We start from the raw sequence: 18,567 nt of genomic DNA, 5'->3' as shown, positions 1-18,567 counted from the left end.
GAAACATCAACCACCAGGTTTAGATAATGACCTGTAAAGCATTCACATTTCCTTAAGGAACTGATGTTGAACCTTGCGTTTTCAGGAAGAATTTACTAATATAGAGGACAATTTGGAGAAAATGTTGTACCCACAAACCTACAAGCCAATTTTTAAAAAGGATATAACACAAGGAGTTTCCTTTAAATATTATTTCCTTAAAAGAGACCACAAAAAGAGAACATAGCAGTGGTGTAGCCACAGGTGGGCCTGGGAGGGCTGGGGCCCACCCACTTAGGGCTCAGGCCCATCCAACAGTAGCACATGGTAATGAAAATGCTGCTTTCCACAATACTGGCACCTTCGCATGCTCAGTTTTCAGCTGCAGACTACCAAAGTGGAGACTGGAGAGAAGCATTTTCCCACCAGCTGAGATATTTTTTTGATGTGGGGGTGGGGGGAGAGAACATTTTGGTGCCCACCCACTTCTTGCCTAGGCCCACCCAAAATCTGCTGTCTGGCTACGCCACTGGAACATAGTAACAGTAAACGATGACAGATAAAGATCAGCATGGCCCTCTAGTCTGCCCAGTAGAGTTGTTAGGATTGTAACTGTCGCTCTGTGCAGGTTACCCCCTCAATTTTTTGTTGTTGTTGTGTGAAAGTCATTTAAGTTTTGCTTTGAGTGGAAATAGAGATCCTCTGCGTTTATTCAATGTCTTTTTAAAATTCCATCACAGGTTTTGTCCCCAAAATCTCCATCGAAAGGGCATTCCAAGCATCCACTACCTTTCCAGTGAAGAAATATTTTCTGATGTTATTTTTACATTTTCTCCTTTCAGACTAATTTCATGTCTTATTTATTTATTTATTTTGTTACATTTGTATCCCACATTTTCCCACCTATTTGCAGGCTCAATGTGGCTTACATAGTACCGTAATGGTGTTCGCCATCTCCGGTGAAGAAACAGATACAAAGTGATGTTATGGTCCAATAGGGTTTATTTATTTATTTATTTATTTGCATTTGTATCCCACATTTTCCCACCTATTTGCGGGCTCAGTGTGGCTTACAATACATTGTAAAAGATGGAAGTGCAGTTGGTTGCAGTACAGTTATGGATTACATTGTGAAGAATTATATAAGACAGAGTAAGCTCAGGATATTCTTAGGGGATCGGACAGTGGAAATAACAGGGGTGAGTTGAGAGGGGGGCAAAACATGATCGAGGGAATGGGGGGGGTCTGACAATTCATGTGTTGTATACACATTAGGGAATCACAGATAGGAGGATTATGCAATGTCATCTGGTTCTGTAGCTTAACTGTCTTTGGAAAATATTTGTTTGTATATGAATACCTTCCAAGTAAATAAATAACTGTACCATATCTCCTTTGTCCCTTCTCTTTTCTAGAGTATACATATTAAGGTCTAAAATGCTCTTCCTATATGTCTTCTAATGCGGACACCACACAGTTTTAGCTGTTTTTCTCTGAACTGATTCAAGCCTCCAAAACTGAACACATCACTCCAAGAGGTCTCGTCAATGACCTATATAGGGGAATTATCACCTCCTCCTGTCTGCTGGTTTTGCCTCTCTCTATGCAGCCTAGCATCCTTCTGGTCTTGAGTACTGCCTGGTTACACTGTTCCACCACCTAGAGATCCTCTGACAATGTCACTTAAGGTCTCTCTCCTGGTCTGTGCACATCAGCTTCTTGCCCCCTACAGTATATATCGACTTTGAATTTCTACATCTCAAGTGCATCACATATTAAATCTTAAATGCTCCTCTGGGGCATCCACTGTGTTGCAAATGTTCATGTCATCTATAAAAAAAGGTGTCGACTTTCCTTTGTAGAACAGATTTCTAATAGGCACTTTCCTAGTCCCTAATTTTAGGGGCCATCTTATAGAATTCTCTCTTAAAGAACAATTGTATAATTGGGCACCCACATTGACCTGCCACTTGCATGTATAAATGCACATAATACCAGCCCTTTTGCAGATAAGTTTACATTTCTACAGATGACGACAAGCAAGGCAACTAGGCATTATTCTTTATGGGCATACGTAAGTCACATAGCCCAAGGGGGGCATTCACATGCTGTCAGTTATGCACACAACCTATGGAATACTGTAAGTTATGTGTGCCCTTGCCAGATCATGTTACACCACTTTTGAAGATATTGCATTGGCTCCCCATATATTCGAGAATTCAGTTTAAAATCCTCACTTCGACCCATAAAGCGATTCATACAGGTCTTCCGGACTATTTGGCAAAATTAACTATACCCTATACACCTGCTTGATGTCTGCGTTCTTTGAATGACCTTAGATTTGTGTTACCTAGTCCAAGGCAAGCTTATCAGGAAATAATGCAGCTTGCCTTTTATTTCATGGCTCTTTTCTTTTCGAACAATTTCACCTTGAATATTAGGTCAGAACCGTTATTAAAAACATTTAAAGCTACTTTAGGTTCCGTTTACTAAAGGGTTGCCACATGACAACCTGGAACTACTGATGGCCCAACACAGCCGCTGGCGGTAGTTCTGCCTCGAGCGTGCACCATTTCCGGTGCTATAGAAAATAATTCTGTAACGTCTAGCGCAGCGCTAACCTGGTGGTAATTGGGTATCACTGCACACTGCCCAGTTACTACCAGGTTACCACAGGAGCCCCTACCACCAGCCCAGTGGGTGGCAGTAAGAGCGTCCCCCACATAGCCACATAGTAAGAATCTCTTGAATTTAACAAAAAAAAAGAATATTCTTACCACATGGCCATGTCTTTTTAGGGGCAGTAAAAATAGCCCTGGTTCATGGCAAAAACAGCCCCTGCCACTACTGCAAGGAGCCTTTTTGCTGCAGCTTGTTAAAAGGACCTCTTAAAGACTTATCTTTTCACCAAATCCTTTTCTTAGTTCACTATTGTTATGTTGTGGTTTAGTTGTGCAGCAGTATTTTTGTTCTCTGGTATTGATGGGTTCATTTTTTAGATTATTGGCGTTCCTTTCCTTTACTGTCTACTAGTAAAAAAGGCCCGTTTCTGAAAGAAATGAAACGGGCACTAGGATAATGATGATGTAATTGCAATTATGTTGTTAACAGTACCATTACCAAAAATCAGGGTATATAATGAGTGTGTGTGTGAGACAGTGTGTGGGCACTCCCTTCCACATCAATTCCCCCATCAGTTGCAGGGATGGCCTAATTTCTAGGGGGTGTCGGAGATATAGCGATGGGGCGGTTGAGGACGTCCAAAATTTGGACGTTTCTGTGGCGGGCCAGAAGAGGACGTCCAAATTTTGGACGTTTCTGCAATGGGTTGTTAAGGACGTCCAAAATTGGATATTTCTATGAGAAAGATGTCTTTCTCATAGAAACATCCAATTTTGGATGTCCTTAACTGCCCATTGCAGAAACGTCCAAAATTTGGATGTCCTCAAATGCCCCATCACAGAAACATCCAAATTTTGGACCTGCTGAATGCCTCCCTTTGGGCCTCCTTTCCTCCCTGTGTCCCGCCCTCATCTGATGCAACTTCCGTGAGGGCGGGATGCAAGGAGGGAAGGAGGGCCAAAGGGAAGCGTTCTGCTGCCTGCAGCACTGTTTTCACAGAGGTGAGACTGCGATTTCAATGCAGGGGGCCGGCCCGGTGGCTTACGGAGGGGGGAAGCGGCGGCGACCTCGGGGGGGGGGGGGGTGGAGTGGGAGCAGTGACTGTGGCGACCTCGGGGGGTGGAGGGGTGAGTGGTGGTGGCAGCAACCTTGGGGGGGCACGATGGCGAGGGCAGCAGGGGCGGGGCCACAGGGGCGGACTTGGCCCGGTCTCTCGGTGGCCCTGGGTGGAGATGTTGGTGCGTGTGGAGGAAGGGCTGAAGCTGCTCCTGCAACATTCCAATGTGTCTACCTGCGTTCGTAACCATCTCCTGATGTCAGGCAAGCAGGCTTCTACTGTGGGAGAGTGACGTCAGGAGATGGTTACGAACACAGGTAGACACATTGGAACGTTGCAGGAGCAAATTATTATATTAGATATTTTTATTGTAACCCTGAATAATAGTTTCTCAACACCCGTTCATTTATTGTAAATGTTTTTAATTCTGTTATTTTTTTCTTTTTCTTTTCTGCTAATTATATTGCTTTAAAAAGGAGGGGGAAAAAAGGCCTCAGCAGTCACAGCTTAATACTGTAGAAACTGGGCACTGTTTGTCTGACGTAGTAAACACTCAGCATGAGGACCACAGCACGTTTCTGGCTTGGACCAATCATCAGCCAAAAACCTCCAAACGCTCATTATTATTAATTTCTTTCAAAATCTTGCACCAAACACGTCATCTATTTGCATTTCTGCCCACTAAAATCTGGTCACACAGCGAAAAAAGCACTTAATTGTGCTCCAGCTTCGTACTGTGGTCCTCATGCTGAGTGTTCACTGGGTCAAACAAACAGTGCCCAGTTTCCACAGTGTTAACCTGTGACTGCTGAGGCCTTTTTTCCTCCTTTTAAAGCAATTTAGGGGTCCTTTTACTAAGGTGCGCTGAAAAACGGCCTGCAGTGGTGTAGTCGTGGATTTTGGGTGCATGCAGATCCATTTTTCAGCGTGCCTATAAAAAATGCCTTTTAAAAATTTTTGCCGAAAATGAACGTGCGGCAAAATAAAAATTGGTACGCGTCCATTTAGGGTCTGAGACCTTACCCGCCAGCCATTGACTTAGCGGTAAGGTCTCTTGCGTTAACCGTGCGGTAATCGCCTACGCGCATCAAGTCAGAGTTACCGCCTGATTTTCACCGCGTGCCAGAAATTAAATATATATTTTCTGGCGCACGTAGCAGACGCGTGTAAAAAATGACATTACCACATGGGCCACATAATAGCCAGGTGGTAACTCTGAATTGGAGCGCATTGGGTGTGCGTAGGTGCCTATGAAGTTTATTAAATGAGTCCCTTAATTAACAGATCCATCAAATCAAGTGATCCATTAAATGTTTAATAAACATAAACAAACATTATGCAATCACAGTTACACTAGATCAATGGCTTGTGTAACTTCAGGCATGTAAATTTTAGACCTACCCTTGCTGGGTTATTCTAGTATTCTGTAGTGGAATCTGGGTATCTAGATGCCTTTATAGAATAGGCTCTCACCACTCAGCATTGGGGCACATATTTTCTACCCTGAGCAAACTCTATTTACTTGACCATACATTTTTAGGCATTATAATGAAGCCACATTATGAATTCTAGGACCTAAATTAAGGGTTGGCATATTCATTTAGGCATTAATGAGGGAAATCTACATATGGCTCCCAAAGTTACACACCAAAATTTGGCCAATCATCCAAGTTGTGCAAGCAACTTAATTGATCAATGAGCCCTTAACTAGCAATAATTGGGCACTAACAGCCAATAGAATTTGTGCACGCAACTAGCTGCCTATGCTCCTGCCATTTACTTTGATATGCCTCAAGGGAACTAGTTTTTTTTCATTATTTCTAACTTGTTCTCTAATTCTTGTTGATGTTGATCTAGTAAAATAGAATGGAACCTGGTGAGATGAGGTAATCACGCTCCTGTGGTTACATGATGGGAACACTATGATTGGACACATATCAAACCCTAAGAGAGTTTAAATTGAGGGGGCGGGTTACTCCCAAATACGCATGTATAGAGCTTTGGTAAAAGTTGGATGGGTTGAGCTTCCCAGCTATGGTGTGCTAAGAATATTTGTTTTATTGGAGATTTGGTGAGTGGAATTTATGTTATATATACTATCTTTATAGCTGATGGCATGCAAAAGTAATTGTAGACGATTTTATATGCACAGATTGACAGCTCCTGAGGACACCAACTGAGCAAAACACAAATTTTGTGTTGGGCTGGACAATTACTTGGAGAAGGCTGGACAATCATTTGGAGAGTGGTACAAAGAGTGTTTGACTCTAGACCAGCTGAGAACTGAGGAGTTTGGGAAGACTTCCGTGTGTATAAACTGGGACTATATGAGGGGTAGAACCGGATTGATCTGGTTCACCTGGAGGACTAGGGATTCATTGAAGAGAAAAAAACTTTCACCACGGACTGACTCCTAAACCCTGGACAAGGTTTTTAATATGGTATAAATTTGGGGAATGAATGAATGTGGGGATATGTTTTATAGGGTTATGATAGTTTTGCTGTGCTTTGTATAAAGAAAATAAGATTTTTGAAAGTAAAAAAAGAAAAAAAGATTTTTGAAATAAATAAACATATCTGTATGAAAATATAATGGTATGATTCATGTTTATCTGAGTTTAATACTGAGGAAATTTTGATTGTTAGATTCCTGTGTGAGTATTGTTGACAATGTTAATTGTATCATTTCAGTGATGTTATTTTACAGTGTTTTAGCTTGAACATTTTTAACATGCAAAAATCGCTAAGTAGCAACATTAAAATGTCAGTAAGATCAACATAGCTGAAGACAAATGTTAATAGTAACACATAGGTATGGTGACTGAATAAGTATGTAAAATTTCTCATTGAAATTCAAGCAGTTGCTGAGAAAATGGTAAAAAACTCTAGGAGTTTACATTTTTTTGCCTCAACCTGTATATAATGCACACCCCCTTTATAGGATTACCAAATGTTTTCAGTGCTCATGTTTTGGCACCATTTATAAAATTTCCTCCTTAGAGCTTTTGAATATCAGACCAAAAGAAACTACATTTTAAAGCATGTCGTGAGCTCTGTTTGTCCTTAAATCTGTCTCAATGTTTGTCATGAAACTCTGGATGCACAAACATTACTAGAAAAGTAACCCACCTGATTGAGTAAAGAACATTTCCATCTTTGGAAATTCTTAATAGTTTGTTATCTGTAGTAATTTCATGAAAGTTGGCACCTTTTTCATTGGCAAAGAACAAGTCAGGTTTCCATATAGAGTCAAGCATGGATGGATCTAAATCTAGAGAGTCATCTGGATATTCACTGTATGCAAGCCGTGGATCATTCCATTTCTGACGAAGAAAAATATTTACTCTATAGTCCTGAAAAGTAAAATAAAACATTCTTAACTTCAAACAAACAATTGTTGTTTGGCTGTCTAGTCTGAAATACGCTCAGTTACTTCTTACATGTGTCTACATAAAAATCAAACCTAGATCAGAGTCAATTCTTCTTTCAGATAGTCCAGTGAGTCATTTGAAATTTTTTCTGAACTGGACATAGCTTTAAATAAATGTGTCCAATGAATATACTACTACTACTACTACTACTACTACTACTACTACTACTACTACTACTACAACTCATCATCATCATCATCATCATCATCATCATCATTTCTACAGCACTACTATGGGCTATGGGGGAGGAGTGGCCTAATGGTTAGAGCAGCAGGCCTTGATCCTGGCAACCTAAGTTCAATTTTCACCACAGCTGCTTGTGACCTCAGGCAAGTCACCTAATCCTCCATTGCCCCAGGTTCAAAAACATAGATTGTGATCCCTCTAGGGACAGAGAAAATACCTGCATATAATTTGTACAGCACTGTGTACCTCTAGTAGCATTATAGAAATGATTACTAGTAGTAGTCATAGATTAGTAGTACTAGATGTGTGTGTCTCAAACACATAAGAGACAGACCCTGCTTGACATAGAGGGGCATAATAGAAGGAAAACGTCTATCTCCATGGGCGTTTATCTCCGAGAACGGGTCCATGAAGGGGCGGACCGAACTGTATTTTCGAAAAACATGGACGTTTATCTTTTTTTGAGCTGGGCGTTTTTATTTTTCAGCGATAATGAAAACCGAAAGCGCCCAGCTCAAAAACGAATAAATCCAAGGCATTTGTTCGTGGGAGGGGCCAGGATTCGTAGTGCACTGGTCCCCCTAACATGCCAGGACACCAACCGGGCACCCTAGGGGGCACTTTTACAAAAACAAAAAAAAAAAAGGTAAAAGAGCTCCCAGGTGCATCGTACCCTTCCCTTGGGTGTTGAGCCCCACAAATCCCCCTCAAAACCCACTGCCCACAAGTCTACACCATTACTATAGCCCTAAGGGGTGAAGGGGGGCACCTACATGTGGGTACAGTGGGTTTGGGGGGCGGTTTGGAGGGCTCCCATTTACCAGCACAAGTGTAAGAGGTGGGGGGGGGGGATGGGCTTGGGTCCACCTGCCTGAAGTCCACTGCACCCACTAATAACTGCTCCAGTGACCTGCATACTGCTGCCAGGGAGGTGGGTATGACATTTGAGGGTGAAAATAAAAAGTTGTGAAACGGTATATTTTGTGGTGGGAGGGGGTTTGTGACCACTGGGGGAGTCAGGGGAGGTCATCCCCGATTCCCTCCAGTGGTCATCTGGTCATTTAGGGCACTTTTTGGGGCCTTATTCGTGGAAAAACAGGGTCCAGGAAAAGTGCCCTAAATTCTCGCTAAAAACGCATATTTTTTTTCCATTATCGGCGAAAGGCGCCCATCTCTGATCGACCGATAACCACGCCCCAGTTCCGCCTTCACCACGCCTTCGACACGCCCCCATCAACTTTGTCTGCATCCGCGACGGAGTGCAGTTGAAAACGTCCAAATTCGGCTTTCGATTATACCGCTTTATTCGTTTTTGTGAGATAAACGTCTATCTCTCGATTTGGGTCACAATATAGGCATTTTTCTATTTCGATTATAAGCTGGATAGTTTACAATCTATTCAAGACAGACAAACAGGACAGTGTAGTGATGTTGGTGGAAAATATATCATGCATAAGATTTTGAACAGATTGAAAGGGAGAAAGATGAGTTAGTGGGAGACCTGTGAGAAGCAAGTTGCAGTACATAAGAACATAAGCATTGCCATAGTGGGACAGATCAAAGGTCCATCAAGCCCAGCGTCCTGTTTCCAATAGAGGCCAATCCAGATTACAAGTACCTGGCAAGATCCGAAAACAGAAATAAGTAGTGGATTTTCCCCAAGTCCATCTTAATAATGTCTTATGCACTTTTCGTTTAGAAAGTTATCTAAATCTTTTTTTTTTTTTTTACCCTGCTAAGATTACTAGTCTCTGGCAATGAATTCTAGAGTTTAATTACATGTTAAGTAAAGAAATATTTTCTCTGATTTGCTTTAAATTTACTACTTTAAAATTTGGGGATCATTTTCAAAGCCCTTAGACTCACAAAGTTCCATAGGCTACTATGGAACTTTGTAAGTCTAAGAGCTTTGAAAATATGCCACATGCATGTAGCTTCATTGTGTGTCTCCTAGTCCTAGTATTTTTTGGAAACAGTAAACAAGCAATTCACGTCTACCCATTTCACTCTACTCATTACTGTATACCTCTATCATGTCTAAGCGAGAAGTGAAGAGAGTGTGTTCAGAAAGAAAAGAATCATTTTTGGTGTTTTTGTAAAGAAAAAATATATGAGAATATTAGGTTACTTGGAGACATTTGGTCAAGTAATTCTTTTCTATGCTACAAAAGGCTAGTTGTGTATATATTTGACTCTATCCACATGCATTTACTCTTGTCTATTTTAACACACTAGATTGTATGGATAATCCCAAACAATTTCACCAAGAAAGATCAATTTATTATAGTTAAGGATGTGCTACTACTTTCTTTGCAGCTCTGCTTCACTTGTGGAGACATGTATTTTATTCCTAAAACAGTATAACAGGAGCTTTCTGGAATCCCTCTCCAGCATATTCCTATACCTCAAGGTTAATGAATTAACCTACACGATCTCCTGTTGATTTTGTACTATTTTGTGCAAATATTTGTTACAATGCAAATAAAATGGCTAGTAAATTTCCATGCAATAATTTACTACAGGAACAGGCAATAAAAAATGCCACTTACTGAGGTATAGTTATTAGGAATGTGCAGTGGAATTTTTCTTTTGTTCATTTGCAAACATTTACAACAGTACCCCCCCCCCCCCCCCCCATCACCATTTCCACAAACCCCCAGTCCCCGGCATCATAACACCACCAGCATACCTCCAACTCCAGTAAGCATCCTGAGACCTTAATCGGCATCCCACCCCTGATGAATACCCTGACCTTTCAATTAATATCCTTCATACCCCCACCTTGATGATCATCCTAATTCTTGAAAACAGAATCTCCAACCACAACCCACCCCCCATCAAGGATGGCATGAACAATCCACAGATGTTCCTGCCCTTTTGCAGGCCTGTGTTCAAAATGGTGATTCTAACCCCTGGTGGTAGTCTTATGGTTCTATTGCTATGGGTCAAATTGACAAATAAAGATCATTCCTGCATCCACCAACCCTACTCATCTAAGCCGTCAGAGACACCCCTGCTCAGTGCCAGGGCTGAGGATGCTGATCAGAGGTCAGAATGCTCATTGAGGTAGGGGGTAGGGGATGTTGATTGGGGGATGGAAAATAGAATTCTAGATGCTGACTAGGCAATCGGGTCCTTTTTACACTGGTTGATCAATCCTAGCATCAAAACACTCCCTCCCATCACAGACCTACATAAAATAGTTTAAGATATGGTCACCATAAATTCTGGTAAAGAACTTGAATTTTACACTTTCCGCAAGACAACCAAATGTATTACCATGGTAGTTTCTGCAATGGATCCAAAACTGTTTACAAATATATTGCACGTGACATTCACTGGCGGGCCTATAGAAGAAAAAAATACATCAACAGCATATTTTCTTAATCATGGCTAGATTATAATTTTTTAATAAATACATGAACATAATGCTTGGTAACCACATGGGCAAAAAGATTTACAGTTGGAAATCCAGTTTGCCTAGTTAGATCATTAGTTTTCTCAAATGGTCACCAGATCTTTATTAAAAGATTTTATACAATAATAAACCGGCTTGACTTGAGGCTCAAATAAGATGACATAGCAAATTTTAGTAAACTATGAACTATAAGATGGGAAATGTACAGCAGTTAGACCTGTTTATATTTCAGAAGTTATAATGTTTGATTGGCTCTACCAAAACCAGCAAGGCAGATGCCAATTTTATGTGTACAGCTGCACTCATAAAATTAGCATCCCCCTTGCTGTTTTTGAAAGAGCCAGTCTACCCTATTCCCAGGTTTGCGTGGTCTACACCTTTGTGTCTGTTCTTTGGTTATAATTTTTGATCACATAACAACCATTGATATAAGGATTTTATTTGGATTATTTATTAAAAGAACTTGTCTTGCATTGTGAACCTCATCTTGCTTGCCAGAATAAAGAAACCAAACCACACAAACTGGATTTATTTGCAAAACATCCTTTTTGAATAATCAGGGCTTCTGATTTTAAGTTTTAACCAATTTAAAAAAACCTATAAGAAAACACCAATAAGACATAATAATAATATTAAAGCTGGTATTTATCAGATAATTCCTGAGAATTTGAAATTGTGAACATGGTAAACAGTTACAAATATCTAGGAATTTTACAATCGGATATCATCTTATATGAACCAGTTAAAGATAAAACAAAATTGGATTACCTAAAGAGGGAAACACTATCAAGGCCATGCACACCCATACTTCTCCTGTAGTCACAAACAAAGCTGGGGTTGTAGACTGGGCCCAACTAGAACTTGATGATCTAAGCCAGAAAACTCAAAAGCCGATGACTATGGATCGTGCTTTGCATCCTCAAAGTGGCATTTACTAGCTATATTTCTCACAAATAATTGGTGGTCATGGTCTGCTGAAGAGTTAAAATGGGGACTGATAGGTCCTTTTACTAAGCTGTGTAGGCACCTATGCATGCCCAATGTGCGTTAATTTTGAGTTACCGCCCAGCTACCACGTGGCCTTTACAGTAATTTCATTTTTGACACACGTTCAGTACTCGAGCTGGAAAATAATTTTTCTTTTCTGGCATGTGGCAAAAACCAGGCAGCAATCGTCATTCTACACACGTAGACGATTACCGCACGGTTAATGCGTGAGACTTTACCACTAAGTCAATGGCTGGCGGTGAAGTCTCAGACCAAAAATGGACACGCGCCAATTTTTATTTTGCCGCACCTCCATTTTTGTCAAAAATTTTAAAAGGCCATTTTTACAGGCACGCTGAAAATGGATATGCGCACGCCCAAAACACACGCCTACACTAGCGTAGCCCATTTTTCTGCATACCTTAGTACAAGGGCCCCTGAATTAATACACCAGAACCAGCAATGAGAAAAATGTTAATCGAAGTTTGCAGGGAGACCATCATTAAAGTGACAGAGAAGAAACATGAGTACAGAAGTGAACAGCTGGAAACCAGTTTGGTTAACTGGATAACCAAAGCCTTACATGGACAATATCATAGGGAAATTTAAAATATCATGGACTCTACAAGGAGCTGGCAATAGATGTAACTGGATACCCTAAAGAAGGAGATGGAAGGATTCATTTTTGCAGCTAGCTTTACAAAGTAAATATAGATTAAGGAGGGAAATCATGTTAAGGGAATTACCACATGTTAAGTGCTATAAGCTCATAGGTATAAAATAGGCTTTTATCATTTAGCGCACACTAATTCCCTTTTCCATTAACGCATGTTAAGGCCCTAAAATTGCTTGATGAATTCCTCTCTAAGTAATGAAAAAGATAAAACTATTGACCACCACTTGCTTAGTAAATGCAGTAAAGTCATCCAAACTGTCTAAAAAAGTCACAATAGGAGCTTGTGCAAGAAGTATGACTTTAAAATTAACAAATACTGGTATAATGACTATGTAGAAAAGGTTGTAGAAAATGAAAAAGTCAAACTTTTGTGGGACTTTCAAATTCAAATAAACCAACTTTAGGGCGATAACACTCCGAATATCATGGTAATTGAAAAAAATACTGGAATTTTCATCAACACTGCAGTATGAAGAAACGCAAGAATTAAAGATAAATAATTAGAACAATGAATGAAGTATCAAGATCTGACAATAGAAATGGCAAGACTCTGGAACTAGCCATGTCAGGTTATTCCTATTCTTGTAGGAGCCTTACGCATTACACCAAGGCTGGACAAATTTCAACAAAACCTTGAAATTTCAGATTTGACAACGGTGGACTTACAAAAAAAAAGGTTTTGCTGGGTTCAGCCTATGTTTCACAATGATACCTGGATAGTTCCTATGCTTCTGGATGACGTTTGAATTTTTCAGGGATACCAGACAAACATCTCTGTGGGGTTCTTTTACTAAGGTGGGCTAATGGATTTAGTGCACGCTAATGATTAACGTGCGCTAAATGATAAGTACATAAGAATTGCCACACTGGGACAGACCAAAGGTCCATCAAGCCCAGTATCCTGCTTCCAACAGTGGCCAATCCAGGTCACAAATACCTGGCAAGATCCCAAAAAAGTTCAATGCATTTTATGCTGCTTATCCCAGAAATAAGCAGTGGATTTTCCCTGTCTTTTTTAATAATGGTCTATGGACTTTTTCTTTAGGAACCTGTCCAAACCTTTTTAAACCCTGCTAACATAACCGTCTTTACCACATTCTCTGGCAACGGATTCCAGAGTTTAATTACACGTTGAGTGAAGAAACATTTTCTTCAATTTGTTTTAAATTTACTACTTTGGAGATTCATCGCATGCTCCCTAGTCCTAGTATTTTTGGAAAGAGTAAACAAACAATTCACGTCTACTCATTCCACTCCACTCATTATTTTATAGACCTCTATCATATCTCCCCTCAGCCATCTTTTCTCCAAGCTGAGGAGCTCTGGATGCTTCAGTCTTTCCTCATAGGGAAGTCATCCCATCCCCTTTATCATTTTCATCATCCTTCTCTGTACCTTTTCTAATTCTACTATATTTTTTTTGAGATGTGGTGACCAGAATTGAACACAATATTCGAGGTGCGGTCGCACCATGGACCGATTCAAAGGCATAATAACGTCCTCATTTTTGTTTTCTATAAGACATCCATTATATTCCTATGGGCATCTTATCATTTAGTGTGCCCTATATGTTAGCGCACCTTAGTAAAAGGATGACTATCAGCGGCAAAATCGAAAGAGAAGGACTGCCATCTTCTGACACAAATCGGGAGATGGCCGTCCTTCTCTCAGGGTCGCCCAAATCGGCATAATCGAAAGCTGATTTTGGTTGTCCTCAACTGCTTTCTGTCACGGGGACAACCAAAGTTCACGGGGGCGTGTTGGCAGTGTACCGAAGGCGGGACGGGGGCGTGGTTAAAAGATGGGCTTCCTTGGCCGATAATGGAAAAAAGAAGGGCGTCCCTGGCGAGCATTTGGCCTACTTGACTTGGTCCAAGCCTCGAAAAGGTGCCTGAACTGACTAGATGACCACCGAAGGGAATCGGGGATGACCTTACTCCCCCAGTGGTCACCAACCCCCTCCCACCCAAAGAAATTAAAAAACATTTTTTCCAGCCTCTATGCCAGCCTCAAATGTCATACACAGCTCCATCACAGCAGTATGCAGGTCCCTGGAGCAATTTGCAGTGCACTTCAGGCAGGCGGACCCAGGCCCATCCCCCCTACCTGTTACACTTCTGGTGGTAAATGGGAGCCCTCCAAAACCCACCCGAAAACCACTGTACCCACATCTAGGTGCCTCCTTCACCCTTTAGGGCTATGGTAGTTGTGTACAGCTGTGGGGAGTGGGGTTTGGGTGGGGTTTGGGTGCTCAGCACCAAAGGTAAGGGAGCTCTGCACCTGGGAGCAATTTCTGAAGTCCACTGCAGTGCCCCCTAGGGTGCCCGATTGGTGTCCTGGCATGTGAGGGGGACCAGTGCACTAGGAATGCTGGCTCCTCCCACAACCAAAGGGCTTGCATTTGGTCATTTTTGAGATGGGCGTCATCGGTTTCCATTATCGGCGAAAACCGAGGTCACCCATCTCTAAGGTTGAGCATCTCAACATTTAGGTCGACCATCTCTTAGGTCGACCTAAATGTTGAGGTTTGGGCGTCCCCGACCGTATTATTGAAATGAAAGATGGACGCCCATCTTCTTTCGATAATATGGGATGCCCCACCCCTTCACAGGCACGTCCTCAGAGGTGGGCACCCTTAGATATGGGCGTCCTCATTCGAAAATGCCCTTCTGTGTGTGTTACGCACCATGAATAATAATAATATATCAGGTATTTATCAGATAAACACTGGGTAAACACTACTTAACCTAATACTATCTCACCCTTTCTTGGTTTGTCTTGGATCCTCTGGGGTTTTTTTTGTGCCACTTCTAAACTGACCCCTTAGCTGCACAAATATATATACATATTTTTTTTTCATTAACACTAATTGGCTTCAGCTTTGTAAATAGGCTTCTTAGACAGATGTGATTATACACAGGGCTTCCATTTTAGGTGTACAGGGTGAGGGGAAAAAAAAAGTAACCCCCTAGAGTATTTTGCCGTTTTCTCAGTAACTGATTTGATTTTCATTGAGACATTTTACATACTTATTTAGTCACTTTACTTACATATTACTATTAAAACAACATTTTTTGAAACAGAAAAACACCCAAAAAGTGGCACAAAGTGGCAGATGGACTTTTTGTGCCCAAACATCCAAATCACTGTTTTTGAAACCCATTTTTAAGATGTTTTTCTATGCAGTTCAAAAGCAGTGAATCCGAATCACAAGAAGACCTGTCAGGGGTGTGTTGGGGGTGGGATTTGGGATTCCCAAAACTTGCATGTTTTTCTGTCATAATGGAACAAAGCAACAATGTCTGGACCCAAAGTTAGACATTTGGTCTAAATCTGTTTCAATCATGACTAAATCACAAAAAGGTGCACCAAATGACCACTGGAGAGATTAAAGCATGACTCCCCTTACTCTCCCAGTCACTGACACCCTCCCATCCCCCAAAGATGTAAACAAAATAGTACATACCAGAGTCTATAACAGCTTCAGATGTTATGGCCAGTCCTATTAGAACAGCAAGCAGGTCCCTGGAATAGCCTAGTGGTCGGTGCAGTGCACTGTAGAGAAAGTGTGAACCCTGTAAAATCCACCAAAAAACCTACTGTACCCACATATTAATGACACCTGCAGCCATAAGGACTATTGTAGTGGTGCACAGTTGGGTACAGGTTTCTGGTAGGTTTTGGAGGGCTCACCTTATCTGGGTGCCCTACTGCTCTGCTGGGATGTCTGTGTGGTCAGTCTACTAAGAATGCTGGCCCCCTACACCTCCCAAAGGCTTGTTTTTGTGCATGGTTTCCTTGGAGTTTGGATTTTTTTTTTTAATGGTCCAAAAAGATAGACTCACTGAGCAAAAAAAACATCTAGCATTTTAACACAGGCCTTCAATCATTTTGGGAAGTTGGAGGAGTAGCCTAGTGGTTATTGCAGTGGACTTTGATCCAAGGGCGTAGCCAGACAACTGATTTGGGTGGGCCTAGGCAAGAATTGGGTGGGCACCAAGTGTTCTCCATCCCTCCAAAAAAATAAAATCTCAGCTGGGGGGAAAACGCTTCTTTCCACCTTGGCAGCAGGAATACACTGAAAATTGAGCATGCACAGGTGCCGGTGTCGTGGAGAGTAGCGTTTTTGTTACCATCAGGGGGAAATCTTCAGCTGGCAGAGCTTGGGATTCCCACTAGTTACCACTAAACATGTGCTACTGTTGGGTGGGCTTGAGCCATAAATGGTTGTGCCCTGGCCCACCCAAGCCCACCTGTGGCTACGCCATTGCTTTGATCCTGGGGAACTGAGTTCAATTCCCACTGCAGCTCCTTGTGACTCTAGGCAAGTCACTTAACCCTCCATTGCCCCTGGTAAAAAATAAGTACCTTAATATATGTAAACCTCATATATGTTGCAAGAACCTCAGAAAGGCGGTATATCAAGTCCTCTTTCCCCTTAATAGCCTTGTCAGTCGGTCCCTGTGGCAGGCTGTCCTAAATTATCTGCTGCACTTCTTTGAGTACGGTGACTGTTTGCGGCTTTGGGTAGAACTTGTAATAGGCCTCCAACATTGCTCCCCAAACAAAAGTCTGTCACTATGGGAGTCTTTTACTAAAGCTTAGCTCAATATATCTGCAGCAGGGCCCATTTTATTCCTATGGGCCCTGCTGCGGATAACTTGAGCTAAGCTTTAGTAAAAGACCCCCTATGATACAATTAATAGTCGGTACCCTTTTTTTTTTTTTTCTTCAAATAATGGTAGTTTTCCAGTGCAAATATTTTGGAACACATGGAAATCTCTGGGTGGTCACACTAAAAAAGCCTGTAACTTTACTGTATTTAAAGATAATCTCATTCCACTTGGCACTTAAACGTAGATAGTAACAACAAATAAAGATGTAAAATTTCACATTAAAGTTTCAAGCGGTTGCTGAGAAAATAGCAAGGTTTTTTTTGCCTCACCCTGTATATAAAATATAAAGATGCATGTTTTTCCATTTAATTGGGAATCTCTGTAGGTACCAAATTTTTGTTTATTGGTGTTTTCATGTTCCAGGTACTCTTTATTGGGTACTTTTTCTGGTGGAATGGAATATATATTCTACTCACATAATGAAATGCATTTAACTGAGTTGAAAAACAACAGGCTTGTAAATTACCTTTAAAATTTGGTCTTATTCTTGCATCATAACCTGATGTCCTGCCCATCAGTTTGTCCAAGAAATCAGATGGTGACATTAGCATACTACGAGACCTTGCACGATCTGTTTCTTTTGTAGCCACCAAACTAAAAGCAAGAAAAGAGTACATTTCACATGGAGTGGATTCTGAAAAAGGTCTTAGTCTAATTCATTCCATTCTATTTGTATCACAGAGGCAAAATTATACTGTAATAAATTGTGATAGACCTATATTCAAGGGGACCTAAACATCTAAAAGACAAATTTTTAATTGAACACCTGCATCTATGCGCCCCTTGTACAAGTAAATGAATAAAATACCTACCACTTAGATTTGTAAGTGAATACCTACCTGTGAAAATGCCAGCAGGGTGTTAAGCACATTTTTCTAATGGCATGCGTTAGTGGCATAACAACAACAAAGAGAGGGTTCAAAGCACAAAACAGTCCAGAGTAGACAGCGAAAAAATTACCAGGAACCTTCACAAGCGGGGCAAACCTTTAATTGCACATCATATGTCTTGTACATAAATCTTGTACCATTGACCCAACACAGGCCGTGTTTTGGCATGAAGCACCTGTGTCAGGGGTCTATAATAAACATAAATATAATTAAAAATCATATATTATAAATCAAATACAATGAAAGAGCAGACATAAAAGAAAAAAACCTTGAACCAATACACATATACTGTATTATGTGAACATGCATATTGAACAAGCTGAGGTGAAGTTAGGCACGGTCTATAGAATAGCACTTATGCCCATGAATCACACTTTAACTTTAGGTGTGGCCATTGCACCATCCGAAACATGATGCAAATGGCCATGCCTAAATTAGGTGCATATCTCCATTATTCTAAAACAAAGCATGTTAATTTTAGGAACGCCCCCATAACACCCATGATCCTCCCATTTCCTTGCCACCTTTTTCAGATCATGCCTAAATTTACATGCATAAATGCCAATTAAATCTAATTAGTGCCAATAATTGCTTGTTAGAAAGCCAGTTATTGGGGCTAATTAGCTCATTATTTAATTAAATTGT

General features: G+C 41.0%; 1 protein-coding gene across 3 annotated transcripts in view; it reads right to left on the bottom strand.

Moving 5' to 3' along the window:
- GLRA3 (glycine receptor alpha 3) overlaps positions 1–17,598 on the bottom strand; it is a 114,481-nt gene extending 96,883 nt beyond the window's left edge. For 2 of the 3 annotated variants that reach the window (XM_030192667.1, XM_030192666.1), the window contains exons 1-3: positions 17,499–17,598; positions 10,555–10,622; positions 6,788–7,011 (exon numbers count right to left, since the gene is read on the bottom strand). In XM_030192667.1, coding sequence (XP_030048527.1) covers positions 6,788–7,011; positions 10,555–10,622; positions 17,499–17,583 — 377 coding nt within the window. In that variant the 5' untranslated portion in view covers positions 17,584–17,598. The remainder of the gene's footprint in view (positions 1–6,787; positions 7,012–10,554; positions 10,623–17,498) is intronic. The other variant, XM_030192665.1, reaches the window with a different exon arrangement.
- Positions 17,599–18,567: the final 969 nt, after the last annotated feature.

This window comes from Microcaecilia unicolor, chromosome 2 (assembly GCF_901765095.1).
Source record: "Microcaecilia unicolor chromosome 2, aMicUni1.1, whole genome shotgun sequence".
NCBI lineage: Eukaryota > Metazoa > Chordata > Amphibia > Gymnophiona > Siphonopidae > Microcaecilia > Microcaecilia unicolor.
This window is presented reverse-complemented; position numbering and strand designations above follow the sequence as displayed.